At 51.5% G+C, this 16,679-nt stretch overlaps 1 protein-coding gene across 1 annotated transcript; it reads right to left on the bottom strand.

Moving 5' to 3' along the window:
- Nucleotides 1-1,673: 1,673 nt before the first annotated feature.
- On the bottom strand, nucleotides 1,674-10,705 carry LOC131081511 (interferon-induced very large GTPase 1-like). Its single transcript, XM_058020672.1, has 2 exons — nucleotides 10,663-10,705; nucleotides 1,674-9,392 (listed from the first exon to the last, which is right to left on the bottom strand). Exon 2 carries the CDS (start codon nucleotides 9,388-9,390, stop codon nucleotides 2,086-2,088), a length of 7,305 nt encoding a protein of 2,434 aa, XP_057876655.1. The 5' UTR covers nucleotides 9,391-9,392; nucleotides 10,663-10,705; the 3' UTR covers nucleotides 1,674-2,085.
- Between the last annotated feature and the right edge of the window lie 5,974 nt (nucleotides 10,706-16,679).

Here is a 16,679-nt window from a genome sequence, read left to right as displayed (position 1 = left end):
TGGGTCTCACTATCTGCTGGGACACAGACCTTTGTTCTTGATTCATTTTCTATTCTTAGCTTAGCTAGCCTTCTGAGAACTTTTCCCTCTATTCTTTTTAGTATAGTCATAATGTAATATATATCATAAAATAATAAATCAAGCCTTCTGAACATTAGGTCAACATTCTCGCCTCTCTCTTCATCCTGCAACCCTTGTGACCACTGTGACACTTCTGCAACAGTTAATGTGATAATAAACAGCAAATAGTCTATATTTTAGTAGTTTCCAGGAGCCTAAACTATATTTATCACACAAAAATATATAATCTACACTGGGATTATAGTAAAAAGGCTGACAAATTAGACTGTAAAAAAAGCAATTAAAAAGTGATTACAAACTCCACTATACCAAACTAATTTGCAAAAGCCAATATGACAGTGAAGGGCAATGACTACATCATTATTTCTTACAGACCATGGCAGCAACACAGCAAGGCCAGGTGTCCCCAGTCCCTGGCACTCACCTGTGCAGCACACGCTCACATGGCCCAGCTCTGGCTCCTGTCACTGGCTCTGGGTCTGCTTGGCCAGGGCTGGGCTTGGCAAGGTTTGGGCCCATTCCCCGTTGGTCCTGCAGGTTCCCAGCTGAGCAGCTCCAGAGCACAGAACCTCGCTGGGATCCACCTTCTCAGCACTCCCTGTGTGAGACAGGCCAGGCTTTGTTCCCAGCCCTGCCTCCCTTGGCACCTGCCACTGACATTGGTTTCCCTGGACGTTGTGGTTTGGGGCTTCCTACCCTCTCACTGTCCCTGCAGACAGTGAAGCTGCTCCTGGAGCAGACCCTGAATGGAGCAGAGCCTCAGCTGTCCCACCCCCTTCCCCAGTGCCACCCCCTGTCCCCTGCCTGTCTGCAGCACACAGAGCTGTGGCTCCCCTGAACACAAAGGAGACACAGAGCAGTCCAAATCAACTCCTTTATTAGTAGAGTGGGAAAACCTGCAATCACTTGTTTTAAAATTGTAAAGGTTTATTAGTAATAAAATTGCTATGAAAATTATTATAAAAAACTAGAGCAACAAGCATTTGGACAATCAGAATAGGACAATAGAAGACAATAAAAAGCAAAGAGTTACAGACATCTGGGTGCGTTTTACTCCTTTTGCCAAGCAAAAGCCCACCTTGCTACCAAAGGATTAATCCTTAAAAGCAATAGCCTATTGCATATTCATATATCTCATACATGATGCAAAAATTATTTTCAAACAAAGGGTCTTTTCTGGTTATTGTCAACTCTCCTCTCCATCTGCAGAAGATGCTGGCAGACAGGATTCTCCACATGGGGCATTCCAAAGACTTTTGCTCAACAGTGAGGCCAAGGGCAGGAGCAGCTCCTGCTGGGGCTGAGGGCTGGAGGGAAGGGCAGCAGCCCCAGGCACCTGAGCAGGAGCGGCTGCCCTGGATGGAGACACAGCACCCCTGAGACAGGGAGTGAAAGCACTGCCTGAGCCTGGGGCAGTCGTGTCACTGCTCTCCTGAGCCTGCAGGCACAACAGCTCCTGCTGGGAGAACGGCCTCAGTTGATCCTGGAGGCTGCAGTTAGGGAGGGAAGGATGACACCAAAAGCCAAGCAGCCCAGCTTGCAGTCAGTGTAGAGCTTGCATCAGGTTCCGCAGGCCTTTCTCCAAGCAGGACACCTCCTTGGTGCAGGAAAACTGCCTTTGGGGCACTGTCCCTTCTTGTCTCACAGCAGCTGATCCAAGAGGTGCTTTGAGTGCTGCCCTTTGCCCCATCCCTGCCCCTGGGCTCAGGATGGCCACGAGGTGATTGTCCCAAGGACTGAGTTTGGTTTGCCTCTAGGACAAAGCCAAGGGAGATGTTTATGGCAAACAGACAAGAGGATTCTGGCTTTTTCATGAAGCAAGAGAGTTGCTGAGTAGTGGATGCAATAATGCACCTTATTTCACCAAATTTGGGAGCAATTGGATACCATTGTCTTTGCTGGACTTCAGAATATCATCATTGTAACTGCATTTTCTGGAGAGCCTGGTACAAAGTTCTCCTAAATTGCAAAGCTTCTGTGGTTTTTCCTGGCCAAGGATGTGGCCTAATGCCTCTCCAGCTCAGACAGAGCTTCCTGCTTAGTAATTCTCCCCCATGCCTCAGGGATTTCTCCTTTGCCCTGAAATTTCCCATCATACAAAGCTTCCAGCTGTGTCCTGAAATGAGACACAAACCATTTCCAGTACGCCTGCATGGATGAATCAGGAAGAATGTTCCAAGTGGAAACAGGAGGTCCAGCAGTACGGTATCTCTTGTAGGGGATCCATTTGCCATTATCAAACCTGAATTTGAGATTACTTGTAACAAGGCTGGAACAAATATCAATGACCAGGTCATTTGTGCCATGCCACGTGGTTCCCATCAAAGCTCGTGGGCGATGGAAGACCACCTGATGGTCTCCATCGTGATTCCGCATTGTGTTTGTGCAGACAGCCCCACAAAAGGGACACTGTGCCCAGCACCCTGAAAAATGCTCTGCCAGGATGGTGTGAGGCTGCCATGAAAATGAGCTCAGGTCAGCATCATCAAACTCTTCCATGAGCCTGTCCCTCAGGTAATTAAGACGTTGTGCCATGGCACTGCTCAGGAACTCAATGTCTGTGACCTCCTGGTGCTCGATGCCCTTCAGGTCACTTCTGGGCAAGTTGATCACCTCTGTCAGTTCCCTACAAAATTCATCCAGCCAAAGAGAGACTTTGTCTTCTCTGTCTTTTCTGTCTTTGACAGCTTGAGTTGATGAAGAAACAGCTGACAGGATGTTTCGATAGAGATTATTAAAGGAGTCCTCTAAAAACTTCCTCAGCCTTCTGCTCCCATCTAAACAGTAACTCTGAACTTGTATTCCAATGTATTTCTGAAAAAATTCCTCTGGACGCTTAAGGTAACATTTGAAATACTCAAAATTTTCCTGTTCTGCCAGGTATCTCAGGATGCAAACTTCCAGATTGGCTCTGCTGCCCTGGAAATCTGGGAATTTGCCCTTCATGTCATCAGCGATGCCTATAGCTGTCCTGTCATAGGCTGCCCTGCTAAGAGCTGGTTCAATCTTGTCACAAAGAGAGGCAGCAAAAGTTGTGACAGAAGTGGCTCCTTCGCAGGAAATCTGGAAACATTGGAAGAAATCTTCTCTCTTGCTCTTCAGGTACACAGCTGGGTCATTTGCCATTTGGAATGCTTCATGCATGGCTTTAAACCTTTCTGCTGCCATTGTACACAGATACAGAGACAAATCCATGCTATAATCTCTGTTAAAAGTACGAGTTGCATTGCTGGAGACAGAGGTGACACCTTTCTGTACTTCATTGAGTATTTCATGAATAAAATTTCTATTGTAATCGCGTTTCTCCTCTTCCTTCTTAGCAATGTTTGCCTTTACACATGCTATGATGTTGCCAGTGATGTGCTGAAAGTTGATCACATCAGCATTGGAAATGCTCCTGGGATCTGAGATATAGCCCAAATACTTTTTCTTCATTATGTGTTTCTCTGGATCAAAAGAAAACCCTCTGCCTCTGGGAAATGACCTGATCCGTGCATGGAAACCCGGCTCCTTAAAGTGCTCTAGAAGGACATCTTCAATTTCTTTCTCGATATTCACCTGTTCTGGAGGACGAGCAGCACGGGAGACTTCCGTAATCCACTGGGTCCAGACAAGAGTGAAGTTGTCCTTCAGTTCTCTCTCACTGAGGCTCTTCCCTTTCAGAGTCACAGCCAGCTCCCGACTCCTTCTCAGGAGCTCATCTTCATAGTGCAACTTCCTGGCATCCAGTTTCCTCTGCTCCTTCTGTAGCTCAATGAGATTCTCACATTTCTTTTTTGTTTCATTAAGAAGAGTCTCTTTCAGTTCTTTCAGCTTCAGCTCTGTGTTTGATTTCCACTGGACCAGTGTCTCACGGTCTTTGTCTTCCCTGAAATACTTTTCCACTTCTTTCTCAATGTCATCACTTGTCTTTTGCACTTCCCCTTCAAGGTGCTGTCTGGTGACATTCTGCATCTCCCCATTCCGAATTTTTTTGTCCAGTCTCATCTGTACATCTAAGATGTGACTTCTAAGCTTCCAGGTCCACTGACTGTAGGCACTTTCCAGTTTCCTGTACACAGCAATCTCCAGGGAATTCTTGAAGCTGAACACAAAGTTTTCATTCAGCAAAGCATTCCAAAGGTCACCAATACGACCTTTAAGGCTCGAGAGCCTCAAAATGCCGCCCTGTGACTGCTTCTTGGCAGACTGGAGGATTTTGCTCTTGAGTTGCTGGACATTGTGGCTGTAGGTGGGGTTGGGTGGTGCCATTGGGGGGTCTCCTACCCACAGGTGAGCAAAGTAGTGAATGTGGGTGTTCACATCAAATCCGATGACATCGCTGAAGGAGGAGACATCACAGAATTCCTGCTGAGCAGCTACCACAGTCATTTCATCCAGCTTTTCCTGGAAATGCCTTTGTGCTTCCTTGTTCTGCTCCTTGGCAGTTGCTTCTCCCACATTTTGGTGGACAAAGAGGCAGCTTGGGGAAAGATTGACTTGCTTCATCCTCAGGAAAGCCTGCACAGCGATCTGGAGAACATCCTGCATTTCTGATGGATTTTCTCCAAAGATATTGATCATTGTCATGTTGCCAACACCAATGACAAAGGTGGCCAGCTCGTTGTCATGGTTCAGGGACTGCTTATTTGCCGTCTGGATGGCACGAAGTCCCTCTGTGTCAACCACCAGCACAAAATCAAAGCCCAAGTCTTGCTGCAGCTCCTCGCCCACTGGGATGAGCTGCATGAAGGCTCCGCGGGTGCATCTCCCTGCGCTGACGTTGAACTGCAGACCAAACATGGCATTCAGCAGGGTGGACTTGCCTGTGCTCTGGATGCCGAGCACGGAGAGCACAAACACTCGTTTGTCCCCCAGCCTCTCAATTAAGCTGTCAAAGATTGCTCCCACCCAGTGCAAGGGCAGGTAAGAAGCATCCCCATCCATCAGCTCCATGGGATAACCTGAAACCATCAGCTCTGCTGCAATTTCTGGCAGTTTGACAAAATTGTCTTTCTTGGATTTTATTAATTGCAGAGCTTCATAAATCTGCCCTGCTTCCCTCAGAAGGTGCTCCAGGCCGATGGATGAATTGTTGAGTACATCAGAAATGGAATCCAGCTGATTCATCAAATTCTTCACACGAGTTTGTTCCTGGTTTTTTTTTTCGGTCAGGTTTTCAGACCATAACTTGTGATAGTCTCTCCTCAGTTCTTCAAGGCGACCACAAGACAGCTCATCCATAAAGACCTTCATCCAGTGCAGGAAGTATTTCTTGGTATCTGCTGGCTGAGCCTGGAGAAAGCCAAGGAACGAATTCATCAGTGTGTTGAGGGGGAAAGCTTGCTCAAGTTGCTTCCTTCTTAGTTCTGACTTCTCATATTCAATTTGGCTCCGATGATGCTCAACACTCTTGTTCCCCTTCTCCTGCAAGCGAGTGAGTTCTTTGTCCTTTTGGCACCACTGGTGCCACAGTTTTCCTTGAAGTGGCAGCAGCTGGGATTTGATCTCAGACAGCTTCTCTTTCTTCAGAAGCTCCACGAGCTCCTTTGCCTTTGCTTTAGCTGTCACACACGCATCTCGATCTGCATCCACTATGAATCCGAGCTGGCGAGCTTTGTCCACGCAGGCCTCCAGGCTGAAACATGGATTAGAACCTTCCAGGAGATTTCCAATTGTCTTGGTCAGTTGATCCATCAGTTCTGCTTCGTTTCTGTTCTTGATCCCTATTTTTATGTTTTTGCTGGCTTGTCCAGCTGCAACGTTCTCTTTTTCCGTGAGAAGACAAACCAAAGGCCTTTGTGACTGCCACAGGTCCTCCAGAAGCTTTTTACCCCTGTTGTCCATGTGCTCCCAATTGGGCACAAGAGCCACATTGACAGCAGATATCTCCTTCAGGAACTGCAGCTGTGCTCCGTGATCCCTGGCGTCTCCATGCAGGTTACAGAAAGCCACACAGCGCTCAAAGGTGTCATCCGGGTTTCCACGGGGGCAGTACCAGGCAATCTCCACCACCCCTTCCATCAGCGAACGCTCTCTGGTGCTGCCTCTGCAGTGGCGGTGGAAGAAAGTGTCGTGTTTGTGTTTGCTGAGCAGACCATTCAGGAGCTGGGACTTGGAAGAGGAGGCTGAGCTGCCAATGCGGATGAAGGACACAATGGGTGTGTGTGCCTGAAAGATGAGTTTGTTGTTGTAACTCTTTGTGTGGGCCTGATTTCCTGACTTCTCAACCTCTTTCCAGCTCCTTTGGATTTGGCTGAGGGCGTAGAGCAGGAACTCAATGCGTGAAGTGCTTGGGTTGGGCACCAGCAGAGGCAGCGCCAGTTGGCAGAACGCCAGCTTGGTTGCCAGGGTCTGTCTCAGGAAGTCATCAGCACAATGGAAAATGGCCATCTGCAGGTCCATAGGGTGCACATGGCTGTCCTTCCTTTCAGGTTCAGGGGAGGCTCCATCCGAATCACCTAAAAACTGCTCAATGGAATATGACTGTCGGTTCTCTTGCACTCTGCTTTGTGGCATGGTTGCAAGGCAAGGGTTGCTGTCATCCCAGCAAGTCAAGCACCTCACCTGGTAATCCACAGTTAACAGCTTTTGCAAGAAGTAAAATGGCAGTTCCTTGTCCTGGCTGGGTTGGCTGACCTGCAGAGATGTCTTGCAGATGGTGAGGAAATCACCCATCCCCATTTTCCTTGGATAGTGACTTTCCAGTCCAAGGCGCTTGAGCAGCTGGAGGAACTCCTGGTTTGAAATGGCTTCATTTTCTTTGGACTTGCTGCTGTCTGACTTGGACTGGGACTGACTGGGGGCTTCAGGTGTTGAAAAAGTGTCTTCCACATTTCTGAGTATGTTCTGCATCCTCTGTTCATCCCATTTGTCATCCAAGCAACCACTGATCAAGGAGTTCAAGTCCTGTTCCAGCCTCTCCCAGTCTTCATCTCCACTGTGCTTTTGGAGGAGATTCTTTATCCGTGGGGACCACAAGCCTTTCATGTGATCTTCCATGAAAACTAAACGCTCCCTCTTCTGCTCAAGGGACAGCTTTTGACTTTCAGGGGTCACAGTCAGACCTGTCAGCAGGAGGAAGGCCTCAGCTCTGTCGGCATCTTGCTCCTTCAGGTTCACGTACTCCGCATGTGCCATTTCCATTTCCTTGGCCACGTACTGAATTTCTGGGTGTCCAAGGAGGTGCTGAAAAGTGCTGCTTTCCACCTGGTACCCTATGCTGGTCACAATCAAGAGCACCAACAGCTCCATGTCCTTCTGAGCCTGTTCCTGGAGAGACTGGAGTAAGGAATAAATAGCCAGGCTGCTGGTCTGGGTGGCTTCTATCTTTGCTTCATGAACATCAGAAGCAGAGCTTCCTGGTGCACAGGTGACAGCATGGATGTGCTCCTGCATTTGCTGCAGTGTTTTGATGAGCTCTTGAAGCTCAGAGACTTTAGGAGATCTGAGAAGCGGGTGCTCAGTCTGGAAGACCCATTGCATAATGAAGGAAGCCTCAGGGAAGTCCTTGACATAGTGGATATGAGGATTCAGGAGATTCCCTAACAGCACCTTGACAAAGGTGGTGTTTTCTAGAGGTGATTCCTGGCACCTCTGCACGGTGTTCACCAGGAAGTCCTGCAGGGCTTTGTCCGACAGGCACACGTTGATCCACACACTGGAATTCCTGGTTTTTGCACTCAGATCATCTTTTAGCTCCATCAGCATGAGCAGCTTCCTTTCATCCACTTTTGTCACCTCCCAGGCCTTCACAGTCCCCATGAAATCTCTGGCCTCTTGCACTGCACTGCTCAATTCATCTCTAAAAATGGTGCCAACGCTCTCATTTGTGAGCACTTTGTATGCAGCTTTGAGGGCTCTGCTCATCTGATCTACGGATTTAAAATCCCCACAGTGATTGCACAGGATGACATCCCACACTGGGATCAGCTGAAAGCCACGGTCGATAACGCACCACGTTGTGTTATCAGACACGAGCCCCGTTTTCCACTGGGGAAGGGAAGATGTGTCTGCTGGGCCCCCTGTGTTGGCCACGTAGAGCTGAATTTCTGAATGGGAACTCTCTCTGGCTCTTCCTTTGACAGAAGCTTGTGAGCTGGATTTGGAAACATCCAGGGCCCCTGCAGCACTTACCAGGAAGTCACCATAGCTCTTCCTGACAAAGCTGTTCAGTGCTTTAGAGGTTTGTTTTTTTACCTCTTCCCGCTGCTCGGCTTGGAATCCTTCTGTAGACGCCTTCCACCAGAATATCCCCCCAAAGTGGAGGGGACCCTGGTTTATGTGGGACCCAAACCTGCTGAAGAAGCTCTCACACATCTTCACCAAGGTGGGGTTGTCTTCTTCCCAGCTGAAGCTCAAAAGCTGCTCCATGTCTTGCAGCTCCCGCAGAGCCGCATCTGAGAGGCGAAGCTGATGCGTTTGGAAGTAGCAGGAGGCCAGAGGGATGTACTGATACTTGGTGATGCAAAAGTAGCTCTGCTCAGAGCGGGACTGGTGGGTGTCCTGTGATTGTGAGGAGTTGCTGTGATCTATACTTCCTATTGGAAGGAGCCTCCAGAAGAGAGCTTTGGCAGAAATACTCATGCTGAACCCCAGCTGCTCCATGGACTTGGTGAAAGTGGATTCTGCTGCAGAGGAGGAGAACTCCTTTGTCTCAAGCAGCGATCCTTGCACTGGACCGGCGAGCTGGAATCCGTCAGGAACCCTGAGGAGCTGCTCTCGCATTGCCAGCACATCTTCAGGTCTGCTGGTTCTGTAGATGCCCTGCAGGGCCAGTCCCCCTGACGCCCGCCTCAGCATCTCCGTGTCAGGGATGTTCCCCTTCCTGCCTGCTGACAGCTCCTGCTGCTCCAGCTGCTTCTGGATGCTCTCCAGCATATCTGCCAAGGGTTTCTTTGGTGCTGGCCAGAACTCTTTGGGAATCTCCATGGCTCGCCACAGAGTCTCTGCTTTCTCCCTCAGAGCATCCTGGCTGTGCCTGCGGCTGTTGAGCATTTCTGTCAAATCATTCAGGGCTTGTTTGGCCACTTCTTGGCTTTGCTTTTTTTCCTCCAAGTACTCCTTCTGCACCTCTTTAATGGTTATTTTGTCATTTGTTATTTTCAAGAATTTAAGAAGTGCCTTTTTCTCCCAGGGATGCTGAACTTTGCACTCCAGCTTGAGGTAGTCTTCGTATTCCACATGTTGCAGGGCTTCTCTGCACTTGATTCCCAGGATCTGGGTCACTTTGGGCAGCCAGTATTGAGCATCCAGCCCTTCCTTCTGGAGTGCCACTGCCAGGAGCTGTGTCTTTTCATCTCCCTCCTGTGTGTCCTCCTGTGAAGCCATGGCTGTGGAGGAAGAACAGAGACTTTCCCTAAGGTGTTGTCAGAGGTCCTGGGCTCCTGGCAGAGGCTCTGCAGCACCTGCAGCCCTGGGGAATGCTCTCACCCAGCTACTGGTGCCCAGCCTGGGATGGCACAAGAGCCAGGGTCTCCTTCCCATCACCCTGGATGTGCCTGTTGCTTTCCTGTTTGCAGGATCAACCCTGAAGCTGAGTCCGTATCGCAGAGACTGCACCGACACACCGACACACATAGATCGGCCCACACACAGACAAAAACATAGGCACAGAGACTCACTCAGCCACACAACCTGCCCTGGACAAGGTGCTGCCTTCACCATCACCCACATCCTCCCAGCACAACTCCTCCATCCACAAGTGCAGACAGCCGGGGCCATTCCTGGCTCCCTGGAGCACTGGCACAGCCCCTCTGCCCATCCAACAGCCCTGCCTGCATCCTGCACCCTCTGCCCAGCCCACGGCTGCCCTGCTCGCTGCCTGGCCCAGCCTGCTGCTCCCAGCACCCGGAGGCAGCGCTCACACACTCCCCCATGGCACCCCACACTCCCCAGACACACTCTCCCCCATGCACCCCAGGGGCTCTGAGCTGTGCTCCTGCTCCAGCTGCCAGCGCAGCCCCTCCCTCGCCCCTCTCTGGCCTCTTCCCAGGAGCTGCTTCCTGGCACCCTCAGGGGCCCACCCCAGTCTAGGGGGAAAATCCACCTTGTCCCTGCCTACAGCTGTGCCTGGGACATCCTGGTGGCCCTTCAGGAGAGACTGGAGATGCTGGGACCCAGCTCAGAGAGGTGCCCTCTGTGATCTGCTGCTCATTAGCACAGAGAGTCTCATCAGGCAGGTGCCCTTTGGTGGCAGACTTGGCTTCAGCCACCACAGAGCCACCAAGTTCAAAATGTCTGGTGACAGGAGGAAAAGTGCCTGCAAACCTTCAACTGGGCACCTGCCTTTAAACTTTTGGGGTTTTGACTTATTCACACAACTCCAAGAATTGTCCCAGTCTCAGTTCTTTTGGATACTGGACAGATTTATTCCTTGCAAAAAATCTGTCTGAGTATTCAGCTTGTCCCACCAAGGCCACAACATTGACATCAGCACAGGAACTGATCTAAGGGGATTAGACTCAGGTCCAATACATCCAAAGGCTCCTGCACCTTCCAGCTCCTTCCAGAGCCTTCAGAGGCAGCTTTCCCTGTGCAGGGAATCCCTGCAGATGTGGGCAACGTGAGCAAGGGCTATAGGCTCTGATTCCCCTCACTCACCTCACAGCAGATGCTCCCGTTGCTCCCAGCCTTGGCTTCCCAGCAGACACCGGCAGCGAGGGCCCAGCTCAGGGGACACAGCACAGCACCAGGGGCAGGCCTGGGGTACACGGTGGGTGTGGAGAAGAAGATGAGAACCCCTTGAGAACTCAGGAGGAAGAGCAGCAGGAAGGAATGGCCCGAAATCCTAAAGGAGAAGAACAGGAGAAGGCAACCCATGAGCATGGCAGATTCATTCCAGGGAGCACTGGAGGCCAAACCTTCGCCTCCACTGGCAACTGCCCAGGCAACAAAGACTCCTCAGGGCTCTTCTGGGGAGGTGACCAGAGCAGGGTTTCACCTGGGACCTACATCCACGTTCCCCCACCAGAAGGAAGCTGGACATGCTGGAGAGGTGGGATAGAGCAAAGGCCCTGAAGGTCACCAAGGCCAAGTGCAGGTGCTGCCCCTGGGTCGGGGCAATTCCAGGCCCAGACACAAGCTGGGAAGAGAAGGGATTGAGAGCAGCCCTGAGGAGAAGGGCTTGGGGCTGCTGATGGGTGAGAGGCTGTGCAGGGAACATCTGTGCTCTGGGGGCAGCAGACAAGGTGAGGAGGGGGCAGAGCCAGGGGAACAGCACTGCCAGTGGGGCAGCAGGGCCCTGTCCCACCCCTGCCCACATCACGCAGCTGCTGCTGAGGGGAAGCTCAGGGACCCGGAGAGGGGGGAGAAGCAGCGCTGGGCTTGGATCCCAGCAGGCCCTGAGCCCCCCCAGCAGCTCCTGTGCTCCCACCAGCAGGGTGGGGACAGGATGGGGACAGCAGGAACAGGAAAAGCTGCTGTCTTGAGATAAGGGCAGTTCAGCAGCAGAGGAAACTGGGTGTGCTGGCAGAGCACAGGTGGGATTTCAGACACCAATTGTTTTCTGTGGGAACATGTCCTGCTGCTCCCTGGGCAGCAGAGCCTCAGTGCAGGACGGCTGCTCAAGAATGGAACTCCTGGGTCAGAGTCACTGCTGGAGCTTGTCCACTTGAGCCACTTGTCCCAGCCCTGTCGTCTCCCACATTCTCTCCCATTGGAGCACTGCAAAGACTGGTTCGCTCTCAGGAGCCAGAGGCTGCTCTGGACAACATTAACTCCATCTCAGTCACACCCTGAACCTGCCCCCAGGCACCCTTGGCAGTCCCTGCACGGCTTCCCAGTGCTGCAGGAATAGGGAAAAGCCCCATGCGACCTTGTCAGTGCTTGCAGAGAGACACTGAGCACATTCAGGGCATAACTCGGGACCGAGTTCCTCCTTGGAAGCAAAGGAGGGAAGCGGCAAGGCTGGCACCAGGACCTGCCATGGGAATGCCTGCACCCCGTTTCACGGGAACAGCCCCCCGAGAGTGTTTTCCGCAGCCCTGGCCCAGGGAAAGGGGCTCTGGGAACACTGCTGCCTTTGTGGGGCTGTCCCAGGGACCCGAGCGCTCGGGGTGGTGATGCTTAGAGTGTAAGAGAGGAGAATCCCACCCTCCCTGCGCGGGCAGGAAAAGGAATGATCCCCCGGCTCCTGCCTTCAGGGGAGCGCAGCCATCCGGCCCCACCGCGGGGCTGGGGGTGCCCGGGCCGGGCAGGGTCGGCCCCGCCTGCGGGGAGCGTTTCCCGGCCGGGCACGGGCTGGCGGCAGGGAAGGGGCTCCGCTCGCCGTCTGTGCCCGGCCAGCCCCGCTGCCGGCTCTCGGGACAGCCTGTGCGCCTCTGCAGCCTTCCCTGTGCCCCTGCATCCCCGCATCCATCCCTCCTCCTTCCCCCGCCGCTCCGCTCCCACCGCTCTGAGCCCGGGGCCCTCCCAGCTCAGCCCCCGCAGCGCACACGGCTCCCCCGAGCTGCCCAAAGCGGTGCCACCAAAGGCGGCTTCCTGCAGCCCACGCTCGGAGCGCACAGCGCCCCCCCGTGCCCTCAGCCCCCTCTGCTCCTGCCCTGCCATCTCCCCAGCCCTGGCAAAGCACAGGGAACAGGAGGCAGGAGAGCAACAAGATCCCGCTCCCGGCTGCTCCCGGCTCCGAGCCCCGCAGCTCATTCCCATCCCCATGCCCATCCCCATGCCCATGCCCATGCTCATGCCCATGCCCATGCCCATGCCCATCCCCATGCCCATGCCCATCCCCATGCCCATCCCCATGCCCATGCCCATGCTCATGCCCATGCCCATGCCCTACCTTCTCCCTCCGGGCCCCGCAGCTCCCAGGCTGGAAGAAGCCCATCCCAGCCCCTCCTTTTATAGCCCTGGCTCTCTGGTGGGTGTGTGGTTCCCACCTCTGTTCCAGAGCCAGTGGAGTAATTCCTGGAAATCCAGCTTTTTACTGCTGCAGAGAGTGAAAGTGAAACCATCCTTTTGGAGTCAGATAATTAATGTAGGCTAAAAATAACACACCAATTCACAGTCAACATTCATCTGTTGCAGACCACTGACCCTTAATTCCTTTGCTGACTGCAAGTAATAATATTGTAAACTGTGAGAGTTGGATATGCACACATGTGAAAAAAGGAGGAGAGGGACTTTGTAGAAAGGCCTGAAAGGATGGGAAAAGGGGGATTGTCTTTCCACTGCTACAGGGCAGGGATAGATGAGACGTTTGAAAGGAATTCTACCCTGGGAGAGTTGCGAGGGGCTGGGATGCTATTCCCAGAGAAGCAGTGTCTGCCCCATTCCAAGACAGGGACACCTTCCACTGTCCCAGCTTGCTCCAGGCACCCTCCAACCCAGCCTTCCCTGGACACCTCTCCAGTAGAGGAAGCAAAGCAGGAACAGGGCCTGGCTGCAGCTTTCTTGGCAGGGGACACCCCACACCTGATATAACTGTGATAAATAGGTATGATTCATGCTGATAAAAATTGAAACAGTAATCAATACTGATATTGATTAAAATATTAATTAATATTTGAGAATAATAAATAGTTTAAAAGTTGTAATGCCAAAGAAGAGAGGGAGAGGAGGGGCTCCACCCCCCCCAGCAGATGTTTTCAAGGACCACAGGAAAGAAGCTGGAGATACAGTTGCTAAAAATGAGCAAGAACCTGGTTCTGTCCCAACAAATGCTAATTATAAGGGATTTATTGCCTTGATATGTAGATGCAGTGATATGTTAGTCTTGGCTTACATTGTACTGGCTTGGTGTGCATGTGTAACCCAAAGGTGAATTAAAGGACAACGAAGAAGACTACAGGGCCTTCATCAGTGACGACCCCCAAAGACTTGTGCGACCACCAAACTGAGTGGTGGTGCATGCGTGATAAAGGTGGCAATGAGGGCGGAGACAGAAAAGTGACAAACCAAAAATAGGAGGAGATGGTATTGATACATGGCATATACGGGGTGACTTTCACTTGGCAAGCTTGTACATGAAGTGACAAGGGTCAAGAATTCTGCCCTCCGCACCCCACGGGTGTTTTCGCTTATGCGCTATTATTTGAACCAAATTATCCCTTATTCATACATTTTTTTAAACTATTTAATTAAAATTGCTGCTACCTTAAATATTGTTTGGGGTTTTTTTGGTGGGATAATTAACATAACAGTAACAGAGCATTGCGATTTGGCAGAGGACATTCAACATCCAACCAGAGCAGAGTGCCTGGATTGCTTTTTCCTGGGCATGTGGACACACAAATCCTGCTCCATGGCCTCAAAACAAGCACTGCAGTTTGGATACTGAGACCTCCAGCCTGCCAGGACCAGCCATCACCTGCCCCAGGCTGACAAGTCACAAGAGCTGGAGCAGACACAGGTGGCATTTGTCCGGCCTCAGGGGAAGCCTCAGCAGCTGCCAGGCAGGGCTGGGACACATCACCTACAGAGCATGGATTTGGTCCCTCTGTTCCCAGTTTAGCTGAGCCTGTCTCCAGAAGGATATTTCCTCCAGCCAAAGAATTCCCCGCTGTAGGAGTATTACAGGCACAGAACCCCAGGATCGCTGAGGTTGGAAAAGACCTCCCAGACCCTCAAATCCAACCTGTGCCTGATACCCACCTTATCAACAGTCCAGAGCACCGAGTGCCATGTCCAGGCATTCCTGGGACACCACCTGAGATGAGACTCCACCATGTCCCTGGGCTGGTGTCCCTAGAACTGACAGAGCAGGAGCAGAGGAGCTTCATGCAGGATGATCCCCAGCCCTCTCCAGCCCTGGCTGGGTCACTCCTGCCATGGAGTCAGGAGTGCAGATGGTTTCAGTTTGCAGTGTGCACGTTCCTGCTGGCTGGGGTGAGGCAGGAGTGTGCTCCTGCTGTGCCAGGCTGGCAGGGACAGAGAGGGAACGGTTCTCTGGCTGCTCCTGGAGGGACACTGAGGAGCTCCTGAGCCTGAGGAAGCCGTGCAGCACAAGGTGCAACCCTGGCAGAGAGGGGGTCATGGTTTAATGGTGCTGGATGAGATTTCCTGGGTGTGCTGGTGAATTCCCTAGTACCGACATCAGCTCTTTTTTCCATATGACAAGCACTTGTATAAAAATTTCTTTGAAAAACTACACTACTTCTGATATTTGTCAAATTTTAGACACTTGATTGCATCTTTCCTGCCATGACTAAAGACTTTTTTGTTTTCTAGCTAAAAGCACTTTGTTCTCTTCTTACAAGTTCTCATTGTTTCCTTTTCCACAGCCCTCCATACCCCAGAGCTCCCAGGCTGGAAGAAGCCCATTCCAGCCCCTCTTTTTCCAGCCCTGGCTCTCAGATGGGTGTCTGGTTCCACCTCTGTTCTAGAGCCAGTGGGGTAATTCCTGGAAATCCAGCTGTTTACTGCTGCAGAGAGTGAACGTGAAACCATCCTTTTGGAGTCAGATAATTAATGTAGGCTAAAAATTCCACACCAATTCACAGTCAACATTCATCTGTTGCAGATCACTGACCCTTAACTCCTTTGCTGACTGCTGGTAATAATATTGTAAACTGTGAGAGTTGGATATGCATACATGTGAATAAAGCAGGAGAGGAACTTGGGAGAAAGGCCTGAAGGGGCAGGAAAAGGGGGAATGTCTTTCCACTGGCACAGGGCAGGGATAGATGAGACATTTGAAAGGAATTCTTCCCTGGGAGAGATGCAAGGGGCTGGGATGCTATTCCCAGAGAAGCAGTGTCTGCCCCATTCCAAGACAGGGACACCTTCACTGTCCCAGCTTGCTCCAGGCACCGTCAGGTGTGGGCTGTCCCCTGCCAAGAAAGCTGCAGCCAGGCCCTGTTCCTGCTTTGCTTCCTCTGCTGGAGAGCTGTTCAAGGAAGGCCAGGTTGGACAGTGCCTGGAGCAAGCTGGAACAGTGGAAGGTGTCCCTGACATGGAATGGGGCAGCCACTGCTTCTCTGGGAATAACATCCCAGCCCCTTACAAGTCTCCCAGTGAAGAATTCGTTCTCAATATTTCATCTCTCCCTGCCCCCTGGCAGTGGGAAGCCATTCCCCCTTGTCCTGTCCTTTCACGCCTTTCGCCAAAGACTCTCTCCTCCATTTTTTACATGTCTATGTATCCAACTATCGCAGTTTACAATCTTATTGCCAGCAGTCAGCACAAGAGTTAAAGGTCAGAGTCTGCAACAGTCACTGCTGCAACATTGTTGACTGTGAGCTAACTCGTACCACAGCTGGTTTGAAATTTGAACCATAGCTCAGTCATCTGACTCCAAAAGGATGGTTTCACTTTCACTCTCTGCAGCAATAAAACACCTGATTTCCTGGAATTACCCCACTGCCTCTGGAACAGAGTTGGGAACCGCGCAACCACCCGAGAGCCAGGGCTGGAAAAAGAGGGGCTGGGATGGGCTTCTCCCAGCCTGGGAGCTCTTGGGTATAGAGGGCTAAGGGGAAAGGAAACTAAGAGAAGTTGTAAGAAGAGAACAAAGAGCTTTTAGCTAGAAAACAAAGAACTCCTTAGTCATGGCAGGAAAGATGTAATCAAGTTTCTAAAATGGAACAAGTAGCAGAAGCAGGGTAGGTTTTCAAAGAAATTTTAATACAAGCGCTATTTCAACATCTGCTTGTCTTAGCATGCAGGCCTTTGCACGATAT

This window comes from Melospiza georgiana, chromosome 3 (genome assembly GCF_028018845.1).
Source record: "Melospiza georgiana isolate bMelGeo1 chromosome 3, bMelGeo1.pri, whole genome shotgun sequence".
Classification (NCBI taxonomy): Eukaryota; Metazoa; Chordata; class Aves; order Passeriformes; family Passerellidae; genus Melospiza; species Melospiza georgiana.
This window is presented reverse-complemented; position numbering and strand designations above follow the sequence as displayed.

What these genes read in the sequence shown, in the direction of transcription:
- LOC131081511 (XM_058020672.1), bottom strand. Translation starts at nt 9,390, where the DNA reads ATGGCTTCACAGGAGGACACACAGGAGGGAGATGAAAAGACACAGCTC.